This window comes from Lasioglossum baleicum, unplaced genomic scaffold (genome assembly GCF_051020765.1).
Source record: "Lasioglossum baleicum unplaced genomic scaffold, iyLasBale1 scaffold1273, whole genome shotgun sequence".
In the NCBI taxonomy this organism is placed as follows: domain Eukaryota; kingdom Metazoa; phylum Arthropoda; class Insecta; order Hymenoptera; family Halictidae; genus Lasioglossum; species Lasioglossum baleicum.
This window is the reverse complement of record NW_027470332.1, coordinates 16804-36681: the sequence shown is the minus strand read 5'-3', so window position 1 is coordinate 36681 and position 19878 is coordinate 16804. Positions and strand designations below refer to the sequence as shown.

The following is a 19878-nucleotide window of genomic DNA, read 5'->3' as shown; positions in this document are numbered from 1 at the left end:
TTTATCAGCTAGTGACGTGTCTCCCAACGATCGTAGCGTTTACAGTGGATTAAAGGCAACTCGTTGGAGGAATGTATTTTTTTTTTTTTGTTATTTTTTTATACAACTATAAGGCTGTCGATGGAGAGCGCGCGCGCGAGGTCCGTGAGGCCGCTGCTCCCCGCGAGCAGTATCAACGCTGCAGACGCTGCGTGAAATCGACGCGTCTGTTGTTAATTTTATAGCTGTTAAAGTTGGCGATGCTGCCGATGGAGCGATCGTCGCACGGACGCCGCCATTATTCTGGCTTTTATGGTGGCGCTTGCTACGACGGTGGCGGTGCTGGAGACGTCGAGGACGCCGATCAGACGTCCGCGGTTCTCGAAGTAACGCTCGGCGATCGGCTATGAATTACGACTCTGTGACCATTCTTCGTCACGAAACCGTCGCTCTCTACCAAGACCGCGGTTTGTCTGACTCGCGGATCGGTGTCAGCGTCGTCGCTTTCTTCGCTGGGCCCGCCTAAACGCTGTTGCTTGTGCTTTCTCCAGGCGTTCTGGATCAGACGCGCGCAATACTCTTCGCGTTGACGCCACAGGGTGGAGGAGACCGGTTCGTAACCGGGCTCGCCTGGACGCGTCTGGGCGTCGATTTCTGACGTCTCCTCGATCGGATTACCCTTGCGCGCGAAGAAGTCTTTGGTGAGAGCGTCCAATATGTCTACGCAGAACATCATGTCTCCCTTGCATATAGTTATATCCATCGATACGATCTTGTACTTGTTCGGTTTGTGTATTTGTAACGGCGGCTCGAGCACATCCAAGAATTCGGACAACTGATCGTATCTGATGTACTGCGTCCCGTCTGGGTCGAACTGTTGCCAGATCTCGTAGTACATGTCGTAATCGTCATCCGTCAGACCCTCCTGCACATCTTCGGTCGCTTGCGAGTAATTCTCCAAGATCACGGCGATGTACATGTTTATCACGATCAAAAAGCTGATCACCAGGTACGAGAGAAGATAGGCAATGCCGATCGTGGATGAACCACAATTGCCTGGATATCCGATCTCGTTGTTCGGTTCCTGGCAGTCCTCCTCGTTTATTATACCGTCAAGGACACCGTCCCAACCGGCAGACGTTGACATCTAGACAAAGGGAGGAATTTAATTAGGGATCTTATGATAGAATAGTTGCGTTTGACTTTACTTAATTTAGGAGATATATAAACGACTAGATTAACTAATTGTTTTATTACCTGGAATAGCAATATCATCGACTGTCCGAACGTTTTGAAGTTATACACATCGTCCAGTCCGCTTTTGTCTTTTACATGCATGAAGAATGACATTCCAAAAATCGCGAAGATAAACATCACCAAAAACAGTAATAGGCAAATATTGAAGAGAGCTGGTAACGACATCGCCAGGGCGAAGAGAAGAGTTCGAATACCCTTGGCACCTTTCACGAGTCGAAGCACACGACCGACTTTTGCCACCCTTACTACACGAAGCAACGTCGGCGATACGAAGTATTTCTCAATAATGTCGCTGAGAACCAGACCTATAGGGAACATGTAAATGCCGTTAGAATATGCTCGTGACATAGAATTATAATATTATCGAATAATAATAAGAAAGGAGACAAGTGTCAAGTGCTGTCTAGGTAAAGGTAGTGCGATCTAGGTAAAGGTAGTGCGTTCTAGGTAAAGGTAGTGCCCTCTAAATTGAATATTCTAAGTCCCATGCAAAAGAAAATTTTTGCTCGAAAAGTTATCTCTCTCATAGTACCTAATATCATTCATCGTAAATAAAATATAGAAAAAATAATGCATTCCTAATTCTAATTTGATTTGTAAGCGATACTATTGTACAGTAACAGTGAGAGAAAGTCTATGTAAATCGTGTTTCTTATTTCGTCTAGTTTCTCTAAGATTCAAAAAAGTATGATGCATGATTTGAGATTTAAAAATGTCGTTTCGAATCATGAAAAAAAAAAGAAGAGAGAACATGCATCACGTAGTCCTAAGGACCATCGCCCTTTGTTCTAATTCTTTCTCTATCCCTGACTATAGAGAAAAAGACTAACATGCACTCAGATTGATCGAAAAATCAGAAAGTTGATTAAAGCTCGATCACTCGTTATATGACGCGGTGCTGCATAAGAAAAAAAAAAGAATGTATCGATGTTGGTAGATTTTCGTGTTAGCATTCGAAAATTTAAAACTGAGCAGACTAGCGATAGATTGCTCTCTTCTAAGAAGTAACTAATTTTTGAAGAAATATAATTCTCGTAATACAGACCCGCTCTTACCCCATTTTTCGATTAATGATCGTCTTTATATCGATAAACACGTAAAACCAGATAAATACAACATTATATCGTCGTAGAAAAATACAGATATTAAATATTAAATCTGCTTGGACCTTTCAAAGATTAACATAAGAAGATTACTCGTCTTACTAGTAAATAAATAGCAAGAATGTTGTATTTATTAACTGGACACGTGTTCATAATCTCCAGGGAACGGGGATTATACAGGATGAGACACGGAGAGGATTACACGTAACATCAATGTAAGGCTACATAACGTAATGACGCTGATCAGTCGTTGCGGCACATGTGAAATATTAACCCTGTATGCTTTTTGGTCTAAAACGGTACTAGTTTTGCGTGCAGTAGAGATAATGAATTGAAACATGCTCATTTGCATCCTAATTGAAAGAGAAGAAAAAGAAGTGTATTATATGATGAAAAAGCTAACAGGGTTCATTATTTCATCGATACGTATTAATTTCACTTGGGCCATACGACTGAACTAATCATTACATTACATTACCTAATATTGACAATATAACAACAACAAAATCAAAGAGGTTCCATGGCTCCTTGAAATAGTGGTAACGTAGAGCGAAGATCTTCATGAGACACTCGCTGGTGAATATCACAATGAATATCATGTTTAGATAGTCCAGAACATCGCTGAAAGTCTTAGTTTGTTGATAATGGTCCAACGTCATCGTAAGCATGTTCAGTCCGATGAACAACATGATTATCATATCGAACTTTTTATCCGTCACTATTTCAAACACTATTGCCTGCGGCCTCCACTGCAAAAGAAAACAGAATATTTGTATCAAAACGGTAGGATAGAAAAAGTAAATAAATTGCTAGGATTTAGAGATTAAAGCAATAGAAATTTATCCTTAAAATGAAATCACAGATGATCCCACTGTGGATTTTGTTTTACAAGTATTTACTGACATTATGAATAGCAGCAATACTATCATAAAGCAGATACATTACTATAAATATACCAAAAGGATTTATAGATACATAAAATATACGTGTGACATCTCTTAAGGACCAAGAAAACTCGAACAATCTTGTTTTGTACATACTCTTGGACGTGGAATGGCCTTGAGTGGTTTCTTGCTACCCATCTTTTTCATAGCATTATAATACTTCTTCTGATCTTCCGTCATGAACATCTCAAGGGAGCCTCCGGCCTTTTTCTTTTGCTCGTTGAAGTTATCGATGATCACACCAATGAATAGATTAAGGGTAAAAAACGATCCGAATATAATGAAGAATACAAAATAGAAATACATGTAGATGTTCGTTTCACGAATTGGCTGTTTGTTGAGCTGCAAGAAAAAATGTTCATTGGTAAAGGAAACGTTATTTAAACATTTCGAATGGGTTCACTTACTTCTCTAGAATCGATAGCGTCGTTCATGATTTGAATCCATCCTTTGAACGTGGCCACTTGGAATAAGCACAGATAAGCTTTCCCTACGTGGTCGAAATTCATCGGAGAGTTCTCCCAGGTATAGTTCTCAGCCAAACAAGCATTTCGATCGGGGATTATTTCGTGGCTGAGGGTCGTTTTATTTGCATCTACACACTGAAAAATAAAATGGACACCATTAATTAAAATTACTACTATATCTAATAATTTTAAACGTTCAGAATTCTTTGAGGAAATTCTTTGAGGAAAACGTCCTATCACTGCTCTTTTGCAATTGAAATTGAATCTCATCTATAAAATTCATTTTCAAGTCAAATTTTCGAGTTGTTAAGTGAGTCGGAGAATTAAATAAATAGAGATTGGACGGTGATAATTACTGATAAATTAAATATAATTACTGATAAATTAAATATGATAATTACTGATAAATTAAAAATGATATAATAATGCGCGAGTGACAATAAAGATGCGAATTATTCCTCGACGCGAATTTACAATGACTCTCGACTTATTACAATGCTTAATGATATTACAATCTTCACAACTCAACGATAACTGTCCTTGGATTATTTTTAGCCTACTTTATATTTTTTTTTCCACCATGCACACGTTTTTCCCCGGTTGACCTGAGCTTTGCACCTTTGGTCCTCGTTTTCTCGGTGTTTTTTTTATAAAGTTACGTGTACATGATGGAAAGCTTGCGACACTAGGAGTATAATTATTAAAAATTAATCCTTTGCACTCGAGAGGCGTGTGTCAGTCGCCATAAAATTTTGAAGGTCCATATTAATTAATATGTCAAATTTAAGATATTATAACAATATGTGATATATCGAGATCAAATAATTTTACGTGTTAATTATTATACCATTCTTTATCTACCAGTCAAAAAAGTAACGTCAGTTTTGTAGCAGAAAATCTGTAAATTCCTATTTTTCTGTAGTCAAAAAATCGTCGAGTGCAAAAGGTTAAACGTTATATCCGATGAGAAAATCGTACCTTGTAATATTTGCCGGCGAAAAGCTGCACACCCATAATGGCGAAGATCAACCAGAAGATAAGACACACCAGTAACACGTTGAAAATGGATGGAATGGCTTGAACCAAAGCGTTGACGACTACCTGTGGGACAGAACCAGTAGCTAAAGTACCCGAAACGTGGCCAACTCTTGGATTTTTCTTTCTCTATGTGCTTTAAGTATGCGTTTCTATGCATCTCTACGCGTTTCTAGATGTCTACGCCGTGTGTTACGATTTTAGTCGTATGTGCAATTTAAATCTTGGAATCTTCGTTTGCGATAAAATAAAAGAAACGACGAAACATCGGACGAAAAGGACCAGGAATTCTCATTATCCTTGAATTATCGTCGCGGAATCAAGTGGATAAGACCAATATGGATACCAGAAATAACGAAACTGGTAAACTTAAATCGGTATTTAACGATACCGTAAAGATTTCATAAAAGAAAAATCTGGAAAAGCGTGTTATTCCTAGTAAATTTCGTCCAATTTCTCACGATTACACAGGATCAAATCAGGAAACAGAGTCGACAAAATGTCCGTTCGGCTCATTTGCCTCGCAGCAATTTCTACGACACGACTGGTACGAATTTTTTTTTCCAACTTCCTTTCCTATTATCATGGAACAGTAAACCGAGGTAAACCTTGCATACTTACTCCACCAATTTATCGCGTTTCATTTCTTACAATTACACCGCACGAACATAGATGTATATTTAATAAAAAACACCGAAATCACAGGTATCCAGACAGTTCAGACAAGATTAAAGAAAGAAAAAAAAAGAGAGAGAGAGAGAGTGAGAGAGAATGTATAGAGAGAGAAAAAAAAAATAAAGAAAAGAATATGGCGAACACAAGGAGTGCCTCTGCGTTCTCGAAATTCACGAACTTCATGGAAACCAGTGGACTCAGAAAATCAAGAAGGAACAAAGTATATCGATTTGCTGATCATTGATCGATGTGACGTATGGTGCTTTACTCAACGTTGCTTCGAGATCACAATTACAAGTGTGCACAGAATCGTAGGAAAAGAATAAACGTTTAAGCATCAGCGAGTGGCGCAAGAAGCATAACAGCAAGACATTCGTTTCGTTGTCCATGGCGTGCGAATTTTCAGCGCTGTTCGGCGACAAGCAACGATCTTTCATGCACAAATCAAAGGATTCGAAAGAAAAAAAGAAATATATATATATGATATATCTTCTCTGCGAGGAAAAATGTTACGTGTTTTATATTAATCCATTTGCATCACTGAGCGGAATAATTGTTCGTTCAATAATTGTTACTTATCTATTTAAAATTTATTTACCATACAACTACCTGCGAAAATAAATATTTAAGTTAATACAAAGTTTTACTAAAGTTTTACTTTAGAGTTCGTATAATTTTTGGATTAAATATAAACAAGAGTTTATTTGTTAAACTTAATTTCAATAAAAGGCTTGAAAGACTCTTCTTCATGCAAATGGGTTAATACGTAAATTATACGTTAATACATTTATTTTAATTTAATGTATTTCTATTAATTTTTCTTTTCCTTGGATAATCTTTTGCAGAAAATCTTTTTCAAATGTAACTATGGTTGAATTGGTAATTATTAACGATAATTTTGACACGTGATTTTTCCTTACAGCGATAGATATACGAATGGAAGACAGCGAAATAGTATATAGTATATATAATATATAATACGTGTCGTGTTATATTATATATAATATATAAGTATATATACATATACGTAGATAGGTATGCTGAAAATAGTAGCTACGAACTACTGTATAATAAGATAGGATAAGATAGTGTCAGGGCGTGGGCATGACAGTAACTCTACGCCCAGTATCTCAGCGACCTTGTATTACAGTAATGTAGAATCATTTATGTCTGTAATGAGATATATAAATTGTTAAATTTATCCGAATGATAAATCACTAGTATGTAGATGTAAGGTATAATACGTGTGTTGTTGCTTGCGTCCGAGTATGTTGAGACTAGCTGTATTCTAGAGATGAGGCACGTTGTTTCAGCTCGTTGATCGAGATAATATCTAGATACACGGCTGTTCGTAAATTTGGGTTCGTCATTTTCTCCTTCTCAATCGTAATCATCGGGTAAACGAACTTTTTTCTTAATTTTTATCAATGTCGATAGACGTCACTTGTACAGGCGTTGAAATCACCGAGACGCAAGTGGTTGTAAAAAATTTTCAGCGAATCAAGAGCTTTGCTTTTGGTGTTTTATTCGTTTCATATCGATTCGCAATAATTATAAAAATATTTAAAAATATTTAAAAATTACTTTACATGTAAATTAAGTTTCTTCTCTACTTGTATTTATGATTGAAAATTTGTTGTAGATCCTTTCTGAGATTTTGCGAATTTATCTTTGCATAATCAGCGTTGTTTAATATTTGAGGATCTTTCGGAGGATCTTTTTGTATAAAGATTTTGATTCTTTCATGAAGCTTTCGTTGATCCAAATTGACGAACAGTAGCGTATGCGTGTCCTCTAAAGTGCACATCTCGCGAGAGTTGTTCAATAAAGAACGAGTCTACGTGCCGTTCAAACATTCGCAGTTTTAAGCTCAAGTGCATTCGCGATCGCCCTACTTATGTTCACGTGCAAAAGGAATCGAGTCTTCGACACGGCGAGACCGAAGAGTTAATTCAGTTCATTCTTCGACTAATTGTCACCACGAAGCGAATAATTTCGTGACAGAAGAGAGAAAAAAAAAATATTCTGTTCCACATGAAACTCCAATCGGCCTCTTTGTCGAGTCTCGCGATGAAAAAAGAAAAAAACGGTGCCGCCGTTTTCGAATCTTGGTATTCTCTTCTTTTCATTCGTGTGACGTTAAGGAACAAAATTTCAGCAAGTTTCTCGAAATTCTGAGATTAGAAAATAATTCTTCTCATTGTCGACACGGTTCGACGGCACCGAAAAAATCTAAATTGAAAATATGAACGAATCGAAAATCGTCAACAGAGTTGGGCATCGTTAAGAATTATCCACGATATTTCTCGTCGCGTGTCAAAATCTATTTTTCACGTTAATCTCATTCGTTCTTGATAATTCTAACTACCAATATTCGCTCTTTATTCGCTAATTTTTCTCGGATACTTACAATTATAAAGTAACTAAAAAAACAATACAAAAAAAAAAAAAAAAATAATACACAGCGATATCGGAATCCTAATTAACGATACTAATTATCTTATTTCACGGATTGCTCCGATACAATAAATATTACTGCCTGGAATCGTTATGATACTCTATATCGCAATAACCCCGAATGATAAAGAACAAGCATCTCTTCGTGAGAAATCTCTAAACGAAATATCTCTTAGCTACTTTGTCTACTAAGACGCACTACTTGCCTAGGATTACTTGCTCTATCATTCCTCGAGGGACCTGCAAGGGCGTATATGCCCAACTCGGAGGCTCGATTCGTCCAAGAAAGAGAATGATCGATTCATCGGGAACATAATAAGAAAGTAATCGGCAAGGTCTGCTGAGACTGTGGGCTACATACCCGCATTCCCTGCATTCTAGACATCGCCCTGAGTGCCTTAGGGCCCTTAGGGTCCTCATTGTTTTGAAGGCTTGGATCCCGCCAGCGCCACAGAGCGACGCTACGAAGTTAATGAGTGACACCTGCGAGCGAGAAACGAGAGCGGATCACAGCAACAGGTAGACAGGCTACTCGCGATACGAATTCATCATCATCATCATCATCATAATCATAATCATTTCCAAACTTTCAAATACTAGAAGTCTAAGAGGAAGAGAGATAGATAGAGATAGAGAGAGAGAGAGAAGATAGATAGAGAGTAACAGAGATAGAGATAGAAACAAGATAGAAAAGGGGTTTGGGGTAGGAAATTAGTGGTCGTGGTTGACCGTTGACACGTCAATTCGTTTCATTCGTGTTTCGTTTTTTTTTTTCTCGATTTCCTGTCGACGGATCGAGGAGTCCATTGAAGCGGATTAAAGTAATACAGGAGTCCGTCCCATCTGTGGAGATCGTTCCATTTAGATAGTGTATGATACACATCGTAGATACAACAAATATCCAGAGCAGGGGGACGAAGACATTGATAGAAACCAGATATGGCACATGTAGCAGTTCACAGTGAACAGAAAATGGGCATCGTGTTGCGTCTGTTTGCGTACAGCCATTTTTCCTTTTCTTCCATTTCTTTTTTTACTGTTTTATTTTTACTTATTTATTTATTGTCTTTCCTCGTTTCTTTCAGGGGTTCGTTTAGACTTATTTCGTTCGGCTCGAGATCGACTTATATCACGCGTAGAAGTGTGTAGGTGTGATTGTACGCATACAGGTGGGTACGATCGACAATGCAGAGAGCAATGAATGAGTTGATGAGAGTTATTGTCGGTTGCGAGCATGATAATCGGCTCCATCCTGAAACAGATGAAAAGGTTCGTCATACTTGCAGTAACGACGCACTATGTACCAATTTTACATCGTTGAATGACTCGTTAAGCCGAGCTCGTTGAGATTTTGCAACCAGAACGGTTTCCTTCATTTTTTTTTTTGTTTGTTTCTTTTTCTCGGTGTCGAGTTTGAATGATCCAGTTTGTATAATAAAAAGAATAAGGAGAACGGAATATGGCGAGCGATCCGCCATCTTGTTTGCTATACGCTTTAGCCGGATGGTACTATAGTGCGTTGCAACGTTAAAAATCAAAACCCTGATGACCAAGTTCCAAAATTACACGCGCATAATATAGTACGTAGTACACACGCGCACATTAACACACAAGGAAGATTGTACATTACACACAAAGCAATATAATATGTATATATATAATGTATATATATATATAGTTCATATGTATAGATACACTGTACTTTGCACAACGATCACTGTGCCAAAAAAGACTGTTAGGAAAGGCGTACATCGGCAGTAGCTAGTACGACAAAAACTCCAATATCAGTGCAGACACCAAGTAGAGACACCAGTGTACCTCTGCACACTGGAAAGCACACCACAGAGTACAAGGCTACAATCGCTGTAGCGATCATGTCCTCTCTCGTCACTTTTCCCTCGGTTTTTACTTATTGTTCCCTTCTTTTCTTATTTCTCATTTCTCCTATCGACTCGTTGGAAAACCAAAGCCTTGGGACAAACGTGACGGATTAAAGATCATCGAGTTAACTCTGAAAAAACATATTTCGTTAGACATATCTCTTAAAAAAGAAATTTCATCGTTAGCGACACGATCGTCTGTTCTTACATGTTACTATAAACGTAAATCGTTTTTACGTAATCAAATAAATTTTACAATTACGATTTTTTCGATTTCTCATTTTTAATAGAATATTTTAAGCGAATTTACGATCGTTCAATCCGTCAGGTTTGCATGTTCGGACAAAGGTTGTCACGTCACCAAATCGGGCCGATCTTTTCGGCTTTTTTTTTTTTGTTTGTTGGTTCACGTCGACCGATGACTTACTCTCATGCCCTCCCATCGTGACACGGCTCGTAAAGGCCTCAAGGCCCTCAGTGTTCTCATGGAACGGAAGCCGGGATGTCGGCGGCGCCTGCCAGATGGCGCCCAAGTTGATCAGTGAGAGCTATCATCATCATCAAATATCGATCAGATGGAACGTGACACATGACACATGAGTTATCGTAATTATACGTAGACGATTGTACTACGGGAATCCACCACGAGGGAGTTTCCATGCTGCGCTCTTCCGCTTTGCGAACTGACTTTTTAGGTGGTTGGAGAAGAAGAAGAAGAAGGTGGAGGAAACACTTCGTCATTCAGAGAAACTTGAAGATGGGATAGTTTTTTTTTCTCTTTCTTTTTTGGTTTTCTTTTTTTTCTCTTTTGATCTTTTACAACAAGTTTACAAAATCTCCAACTGCTGAGAAATGTTTATAATTTAAGCAGAATTTTCTACGTTTTTCTCTTTATGTTCCAGATACTTTTGAAATCTTGTACAAAGTTGTTGAAATAGTTGCTCAGGGAATAACGAACTTTGTATAAGAGATTGTTTGATGGAATTGTTGTAAGCTTGTTTGTGGGGTTGTAAACGAAGTTTGGCTGTAGTATGAACTAAATTATTTAATAGATTAGAAACAATTTATAAAGATACGAATTACAAATATGACTCTCGTTAAAGATAGATTAAAGACAGTCTTATTTCTTTTTTAAGTTAATCTAAGACTCTTCGTATGGGTAATCAATTATCTTATTGTACGAAGAATCTTAATCAAAGTTAGTAGAAAATTGAAAGATCTTATTTTTTTCTGGACACACCTAGACCATAAAATTGCGTGAAATAATAGAAATTATTAAGCAAACGTGACTTACCATGACAATGATGAAATCAAGCCAGCACCAAGCGTTCGTGAAATACTTTTTGAAGCCGAGAGCCAACCATTTGATTAACATTTCGATGAAGAAAATCACAGTAAATATTCGGTCCATGTAGTACAAGATATCTTGCAGAATGGGTCGTTCTTGAAGATGCACATCCTCCAAGGCCTGCTCATCACATGTTATGCATTTAATTCGTATAACTTCAAAGTTTATAAAATAGAAAAAAAGGAAGAATAATGAAAACAATTCGGTATACTTACGAGAGCCATACTACTGAAAAGGATCATCAAAATGACGGCAGTCTCAAAGTACTTGTTCTCAATTAGTTGGTAGGTCTTCAGTCTCAAATTAGCCCAACCCTGCCAAAACGGAGCATCGTCGTCCCCAGCCAAGAATGGAATTTCTTGTAACAATTTTCTGGACAACAATCAGCTGGATAGTCGGTCTCGATGGGATCTTCATCTGCTTGAATAATTGCATCACCTGGAGCACCTTCTCCTTCTTCACCTTCTTCTCCAAGATCTTAAAAAAACACAGTTTTCCATTTCAGATACAGACACTTATAATTAATAAAATATCAGCTATTTATTTACTATCAATATTTTCTACATGAACCTAAAATCTTCTATTTTACCTTCTTCTTGTTCCAAGTCTTCCTTGCTCGCATCCTTCTTCTCTTCTCCGTCCAACGAATCCGTACTTCCCTTATGACTTTCGTCCTTGAACGCTCTATTCTTATGGCTGCCATACGATTTATTACTATAAAACGAATACCAAAAAAGGCAGAAAAAAAGGGCAATATAATCAAACCGACTTTCCGTTAAAGGAAAATACTTTCAGCAATGATTAAGAAATAATGAAAACACGAAAGGAAATTCACCTGATGGTATCATCCTCGTTCTGATTGATGTAATCGATGTCCGTCTATAGTCGCGATGGTTTATGGAATTTGCTATAACTTTGCTGTTGTTCATGCACAGTTTTCCCTTCTTCAATTTATTCTTTAGGTCTCCTTTGAAAAAAGAATTGTCATCTCACTTAATTATCCATGAAACAGCCGTTTATTATAATTCGAATTACAAGAAGGAATCGTGACATACTGGTGAAAGATATTCGTCTTCTCGACACGCTTACCATGAATAGTGAATTCCATTCCATCCCCTATAGCAACCTCCAGTTGGTTCAGCTCCTTGGCACTCTTCTTCTCTCCCCTATACGCATCCAGTTCACCATCTGCAAGATCTAGGTCCCCATCGCGATCAATTCCATCTGCACAGTCATACAAAATCTCTAACCCGCCCTTATCAGAATGATTTCGTCAAAAATCTGTATGGTACAGAGTAACTGACGTAGATAGCTTCATCGACTAACCGGAAACTCTACGAGACCGTCGGTCCTCCGTATTGACTCGAAGTTAAGTAAAAAAAGATAAAAAAAGAAGAAGAAAAAAAAAAAATCGTACCGTTCAATGTTTAATCTATTTTTTTTTTTTTCGCGATGAATTTTTCTCGATCGTTCATGCAGTACTTCTGTCTAGTCTCGTTACAATGTTATTCTAAGATGCTATATAATTAACGACGGTGACACGTGTGACTAGTTTTATACGCGATACATGATGGATTATATTGTAGTTTAACTAATATTTAATATTAGGTCAGAATCGAAGAAGGTGTAAGTTTTTCTTTCTTGTCTCTTTCTCTTTTTCTTTCATCTTTCTTTTTTTTTTTGTTGCAAAATATCAATAATAAGCAGAAGTTGTAAAAAAGAAGAAAATATGACACTTTTGCTTGAAAAAATAATGCAAAAATTTTCGAGCAATCAATTTTGCGGAAATTTGTAATATAATCTCGATTTTATAATCTTCGTTGTCGTGATTGTTATATATATATACAGGATGTCGTAGGAACTCGTTGTTTCTTTGCAAAGTTTATAAAGCACGGTTCTCTCGATCTTTTTTCCCAAAATTATCCTTCGATAATATTCCCGTTGACGTTAATATTTCATCAGAGTCAGCGACTTAGCGTTATTTAGGTATTACGGTTACGGTATTATTCGACTAACAAATAATTTACTATCGTCGAATCTTACGTAAAACAAGAACAAATATAACTTCTCTTATCCTTCGTTATGTACGATACGTGAATAATTATCGCGTGACATAAGTTATTTTTAGACACCCAGTATATACCTAAATATATGCTACAAGTTCATTTCTGGATCTTTGAAAGCTTTACCGCGGTCACAATCTAGATTTTCGTTTACTGTACAATCTCTAGAAAATCTGATCAATCCAGATGTATCGCGCGATGCTCCAAAATCTACGCTCGATCGTAATAAGATGATATCAAAGCGGTCTTGATTTTTACCGACAAGACGAAACGTTTACTTTCTTTTCCAAACGTGAAATAATAGGCAAAGCAACGTATAACTGCCAGGCTAATCAGCGAAGCAAAAATTAATCTATCCTATAATATCTCTGTCCTCCATTTTATTCTCTTTCTCATCATCTTTAATGGTCTCTTGTTCGTCGAGAAACGTAGAAAAATAGCGAACCGATCAAAACCTCTGCATTTAACAGATTAAAAGAAAAGGCCAGTCAACGCTTTTTTTTTTTGCTATTTACATAAACAAATCTGGAAAAAGAAAAAGAAAAGTTATAATAAAAAGCACCAAATCTAAAAGAGATTTATAGAATATTGAAAAGAAAAGGATTGAGCTTGCTAACTATATCGCGCTGTTCTGCCTTGGTAAAATTTCCTTTCAATGAAACAAAAAGAAAACTTCGATCCCGTTGACTGGCGGCGAAACAAGGGAACGTAAGAGAATCATTGTCTTTGAAAAAAGTGAAAAGCATAACTGAAAAACAGTGCCACGAACTACACAGCGCACACAGCAAGCGATCTGATTGGATATAAACCTTCTTTCCAACTGTTGGACGGTCCCTCACCTGGCGCCTGATCGGATATCTGATTGGTGAGTTTGGCTCGCATCAATTTAGCAAGATAAAGGACATTTCGCTTGATCCACTTACGAATCGTGCTATTCGATCGAACGCCTCTGCGATCTTGTTCGTATCGTTGTCCGCGGTTGGCGCCGATAGATTCGACGAACCGAAGTTGCTCAGCAACAAAGCCAAGAAGAGATTCAGCACCTGTTCGTTGCACATCAAACATTTTCATTTCGCCGTGATTCGCGTTACGCTTCTATCTTTTGAAATGGTAGGAACAAGAGGTCAGTGTGATTGATTCGATATCTCGGCGAGAGAGAGAAGAAGCTCGTTTCCCAAGATTTCAATTCTTATGATTGTTAATTTACACGTTGGAACGGTGTGAAATCGAATAGCGATTCCGATGAACACAGAAGAGAGGTGTGATACGAAGAAGTTCATTTGTTTTGTTTGGAATGAACGTGTTGGAAGATGTAATGTCGCGTTAAAAGAATTGAAAGATGGTCTGATTACGATGGAGGAAGGTAGGATTTCATTTTCTACGATATTTCTAAAGGTGTATGTTGAATTGAAAAAATCGCAAAAGAAGATGAAGGAAATTGTAAGGTAGGTAGAGAGGTATAATGATTTGAAGAATCTTCTCTGGCAAAGTCACTAATGCGAGGATTTTCTAATGATCCTTTAAAGACGTGGGTCTACTTGAAAATATAGAGTGGCTGCAGAATTTTCGTTAGTAAATATCTTTCCCGTGTCTTCAGCTTTTCAGTTCAACATACTTTGCGAGATTAGACCTGAAACTGGAAATTAAATTATGGTAAAAACGTAAACGGTTGCGTATTTTAAAAGCAATCACTGAAAGCAAGCCTTCGCGTGTTAATTAAACTTCGGTTTAAAACGAAGGTAAAAAAGTCACGAAACAAACCTTTTCTTAATTAGTAGTTTAATGTCAATTAGCGAGTCTTTGAGTATACTTACAACCAGATTACCGATGACGACAGTGGCCAGAAAGAATGGTATGCAAGAAACGTCTCCCACAAGCATACAATCCCACATAGACTCGATCCATTCTCCGCAGAGTACGCGAAAGACGATCATGAACGAATGCATGAAGTCGGTGAAATTCCATCTCGGTAAGTCGCCATCAGGAAACCGATCAACGTTGTCCGTGTAGTTCTTGCCAAACAGCTGCATACCCATTACGGCGAAAATGAAGATAATGATACATAACACGAATGTCAAGTTACCCAACGCGCCCACTGTTCTGCCCATGATGGAAATCAGCAGATTCAACGTAGGCCACGACTTCGCCAGTTTGAACACTCTTAACTGCAAACATACACGTAGTTTATTATTTCTATAAAGCTAAGAACAAAGTTCCGATACTTTTGGAGCAAAAATCAAAACGTTACTTACCAATCTGAACGATCGCAATACGGAAAGACCTTGCACACCCTCCAATCCTAACTCCAGAAGCGAAAGTGCGACGATAATGAAGTCGAAAATATTCCATCCTTCTTGAAAGTAATATTTCGGACTCATTGCTATCAGCTTCAGCGTTGCCTCGATACCGAATGTTGCCGTGAAGAACTACAATTTAGACAAAGGTGTTTACGTCGTTGGAAAATTAATTTGCGATAATATAAGTATAATATAAATAAATAGGAAGATCGGTTTAATATTTTGTTAATATACATAGAGAAATCGTGGCACTCACGTAGTTTCCCGTCTTGAGCACCCTTTCCATATCCTTGTCCATGTCATGATGATCGAGTGCCATGAATAACGTGTTGACGACGATACAAATGGTGATGAACAACTCTACGAATGGATCGAACACCAAAGAGACACGTATTTTTGAAACTCAAGCCACAACCAGCAACAGTCCCACACGCAGAAGATATCGATGCAACGGAGCATAGCGTCCAATAATTTATCCTTAAACGTTGGCTCTTCTTCATCGTCGTCTGTCGGAAAGTAATAGGTCGAAACTGTAACGCGTGTTAGTAATTTTGTCTGGCACCACTCTTTTTGGGGAAAGAGGTTTTCTCGTTCATTTTCAAGCTTGCACAATCTGTTTTTTTTTTTGTACATTCCATTGCTTTATTTTCATGTTTTACTCATCAGACCACAGATTATCAAATACGAAGACAGGCAGGCGTGTGTGTATGTGTGTACCATAGCAAGAAACGGAAACGAAAACGAAGGAAGAAAACGGGCGGAGAATATTTCAGGGATTGTACAGAGATCTACGGTGAAGGCAGAGAAGAGGAAGGAAACGAAAATCGGTGCGCTCGATGCGTTTTACATAAAAGTGCAACGCGAGCAGCAAGAACACGCGCAGCACAGAAGCAGTGCGGGGATGTTAAAAAAGAAAAATCGAAGCGGCGAGTAGGGAGCAAAAGTGCAGTACGAGTTGCTTGCGGGAGAGAAGTAGGCAGAAGCGATTTTATGGTCGCTCGAGAAAGGCAAATGAAAATTGCGGGCGTACAAAATGCAATTAATCCTCGACTGGTAGAATAAAGCGAGTCGAGTTTCGAGGAAACTCGTTATGCAGAATTTTTCAACAATCGTTTCGATTTCTTTTGGTAGAATTTTAAGGAGAACCTTATTCGACCATTCGTGGATAAGAATCGCGAGAAACGTGGGACGTTAAATGTACACAGGGATGAAATTATAATAACAAACGGTTAGAAACAACGCAGGAGTAAATGAACTTAAAAAAAAGAAGAAGGGAAGAAATAAACGTGATAAAATAACTGATCTGATTCTTCGAAACGTTGCTATATATTGGCTGTTGCAGCAACCTAAAATCGATGTGCGACAATGTTGCTTGGTGTTTTCGCTAAGAACGTCGTTTCACAAGCTTTGATCGCATTTTCATTTTTTTTTTTTCAGAGCACTGAGTGTCGGTGTAACGGCGAATGACAGTAGATCATCGCTCGAAGAAGCTTTTCGATTCTACTTTATTACTGTGCAACGCAGGCAAACGCGGAAGTGCCCTCGAAGCGAGTGCCGTCGCGAAAAGACTATGATAAAACTAAAGTTTCGCTGCAGTGTACGTCAGTGATCAGACGAGGAGGAAGCGAAATCCAGGCACGAAGCGACCAGGACCGTGCAGCTGCAGCGAGGATATTAATCTGTGTCGTATAGATCAGGAAACAAACTCTGTTTCCCCAAAAAAACTACTACAAACTTCTTTATTTCTTTTTCTCTTTCTCGTTATCCATCCGAGGGTTCGAGAGCTTACGTACTGGAATTGTTCCACGAATTTACTTCTCACGATCCGAGAATTGCGACTGTCTCTTATAGCGAATACTTTGACTAACTTCTCTAACTTTCTTGCCTTTTCCTCCCTTTCTTTTCTCACGGTAATAATAAAAAAAAAAAAAATGAAAATTATTGGGACCAACAGGAGTCGTACCATGCACAGTAGTACACATTGGTATTAATATAAACTAATAACGAATAAAATAGAAAGAATTTTCCGTTTCGACACGAGTTTGGATACAAGTATAAGTTGAAATTAAACAATAAGTAGTACTATGTACAAGGCGCTCAGACAAAAATCTTCAGCACTGAATATCAATGGAGAAAACTGTACAAGAGTCTTAACAACGGTGTACATCAAAATGACAGGATGCTCATCACACAAGAGATACACATCTGTGATAAAGGGTGATAGAAAACTGTAAGAAAAAGAGTAATGTGAGCGGAGGAGCTGAACACTCGACATTACCTCCTTGCTCCGGAGTTCTGCTCGGTCGTCCCGCAGCCTGTTCTATGATATCGTTAAGTACCATCACGTCTGCAAAATAAAAACCACATTTTACCCTTCGTTGAAAAGTCAACTATCATCAATTTTGGAAAATAAGCAATCTATCGATTCGCTTTACCTTTCATATCAACCACGGCATGTTGTTGAGAAGGCTCTATAAACGGATTGTCTTGTTGCTTTGCCTTGCCCATGGGATCTTCTAGATCTCCCTCCTGAAAACCAAAGGAAAACGTTTAACTCCTTCAATCGGATCGTTCACCCGAGACTTTAACACTAGATTTACAGGACCCGTGAATTTGACGGATGGATTACTCCAATTATACAATATTAATAGATTTAATCAACTTATATTAAGTTTGTTAATATTGTAATTGTTTTTAAATTAAACACACGGTGTTCTTTTAAAAGAAAATACGTGATTTTCTTTACCCGTAAATCTGACGAGTCTCCATAAAGATAGGTACACAAAAAACATCCGTAAACCTAGTGTTAAACCTACTTTAAACATAAAGTGTACCCGATTACAAGTGTGTACTCAAGGCTGTTCAATTTTTGAAAAGTCCCAAATGAAAGAGAATCACAAATGAGAATCACTACCATTCATCCTTTCTACCTCTACCCCAAAGACACCCAAACAAAAGCTCGAATCTCGCTGAAACCTCCACATACCATTCCAAAGCATCTGAAACCCACCAATAGCATCTACTCACGTAATGGTACTTCTGATTAGAATCCGTGAAATGCCCGTTCACGGACGGAGGCCTGACGGATCTGATTCTCAGCTGGCTTTCCTTGGTCATCGGCTTGCCGGCGTTCGCGATGCCACCGATCAGATCGCCGTGGGACGTGTACGAGAGACGTGAAGCATGCGACGTGTAGGACGAATGCCTGGAGCCAAGATTCGCATAGTAGACCGGCACCACGATCGTACCGTTCTCTTCGGACATAGGCGTCACCGCGTTCGAGTCGTCCGCGTACGGCAGATGTTCCTGGGCGTCGAGGAACGTCGAGAGTACCAACGGCTTCCGGTCACCGCCAGGCGGCCCGACGAAACGGCCACGGCCATTTCTGATCGTGAACTGATGGCTACCACGGCTGCTCCGCCGTAGATTGAACGGTGAGCCCGGTAGGCTAAGGCTCGCCTGAAATTACAACAAAGCGGACCACCGCTTTTCTCTCTCACCGTTCTCGAGCCTTTCTCGAAAAGCGTGGACGTTAAGGGGATGCTAGGGAACGTGGTGGGTCCCTCCTCGTTTTTTTTTTTTTTTTCTCCCCGTTAACATTAACTTCGTTTTCCTACGGTGACTCTTTCGACACGTCTTCGGAAGGATCGAGAGAAACGGAAGTGATGGCACGGAAGCTCGCGACCATTTTCTAAGGTTCTCCTACGGTTCTTAAACTCCTAAGCGCGAATGTCGAGATCAGGGATGCCTCCCCGTGGTAGAGAATGACTTCGTTTCGTGTAGCGAGACAACGATGGTTCCTATCTGCTATAGTATACTGATTTTCATTCGTTTCCGAAGCTTGGAGACTACGTGAGCTCGAAACTTGTACATTACTGATGGGATTTGTGAAACGATGTGATCGCTGAGTTACGATGGTTCTAGAGACTGAGATAACTTGCTTGAGAAATTTGCTAGCAAAGAATGTTTGGGATTCTTATGGTCTCCGAGCGATTCGTTCTGCATAGCAACGTGTTCGTTCGTCGAGATCGTTTGCATCTTTGACAGTTGTCCTTTTCAAAGATATTTTCCTGTCTCTTTGTTGTTTTCTATGGAATCTATCGCTAGTTGCGGAATAATAACGACGAAGAGTACATTTCTATGCAGAACGTTGACACTCGCGGTTCATTGAATCTCCAAGCATCTTTGAATGACGGTAATGGTCCTCTAATGGCAACGAAACTGGGGCTCCGATAAAAATCGTGCCGCCATTCCAAGTGTGTGAAACCTTCGACGATCGATGGTAAATCGACATGAAGTTTCGGATCATGGATCCTGTACAGCTATTTAGTACGTACGGTCGGCGGCGACAGACACGTCGTGACACACATACC

At 38.8% G+C, this 19878-nt stretch overlaps 1 protein-coding gene across 1 annotated transcript in view; it reads right to left on the bottom strand.

The window, feature by feature from the left end:
• Nucleotides 1-343: 343 nt before the first annotated feature.
• LOC143220605 (sodium channel protein para-like) overlaps nucleotides 344-19878 on the bottom strand; it is a 34371-nt gene continuing 14836 nt past the window's right edge. Inside the window, 24 exon segments of the mRNA XM_076446224.1 lie at nucleotides 344-1126; nucleotides 1237-1541; nucleotides 2818-3088; nucleotides 3380-3625; nucleotides 3691-3885; nucleotides 4729-4851; nucleotides 8279-8313; nucleotides 8316-8400; nucleotides 11092-11265; nucleotides 11361-11500; nucleotides 11503-11622; nucleotides 11735-11859; nucleotides 11981-12023; nucleotides 12026-12112; nucleotides 12235-12369; nucleotides 14048-14128; nucleotides 14131-14251; nucleotides 15023-15373; nucleotides 15461-15634; nucleotides 15762-15886; nucleotides 15889-16011; nucleotides 17784-17852; nucleotides 17941-18034; nucleotides 18533-18964. Of these exon segments, the coding sequence (XP_076302339.1) occupies nucleotides 344-1126; nucleotides 1237-1541; nucleotides 2818-3088; nucleotides 3380-3625; nucleotides 3691-3885; nucleotides 4729-4851; nucleotides 8279-8313; nucleotides 8316-8400; nucleotides 11092-11265; nucleotides 11361-11500; nucleotides 11503-11622; nucleotides 11735-11859; nucleotides 11981-12023; nucleotides 12026-12112; nucleotides 12235-12369; nucleotides 14048-14128; nucleotides 14131-14251; nucleotides 15023-15373; nucleotides 15461-15634; nucleotides 15762-15886; nucleotides 15889-16011; nucleotides 17784-17852; nucleotides 17941-18034; nucleotides 18533-18964 (4437 nt within the window).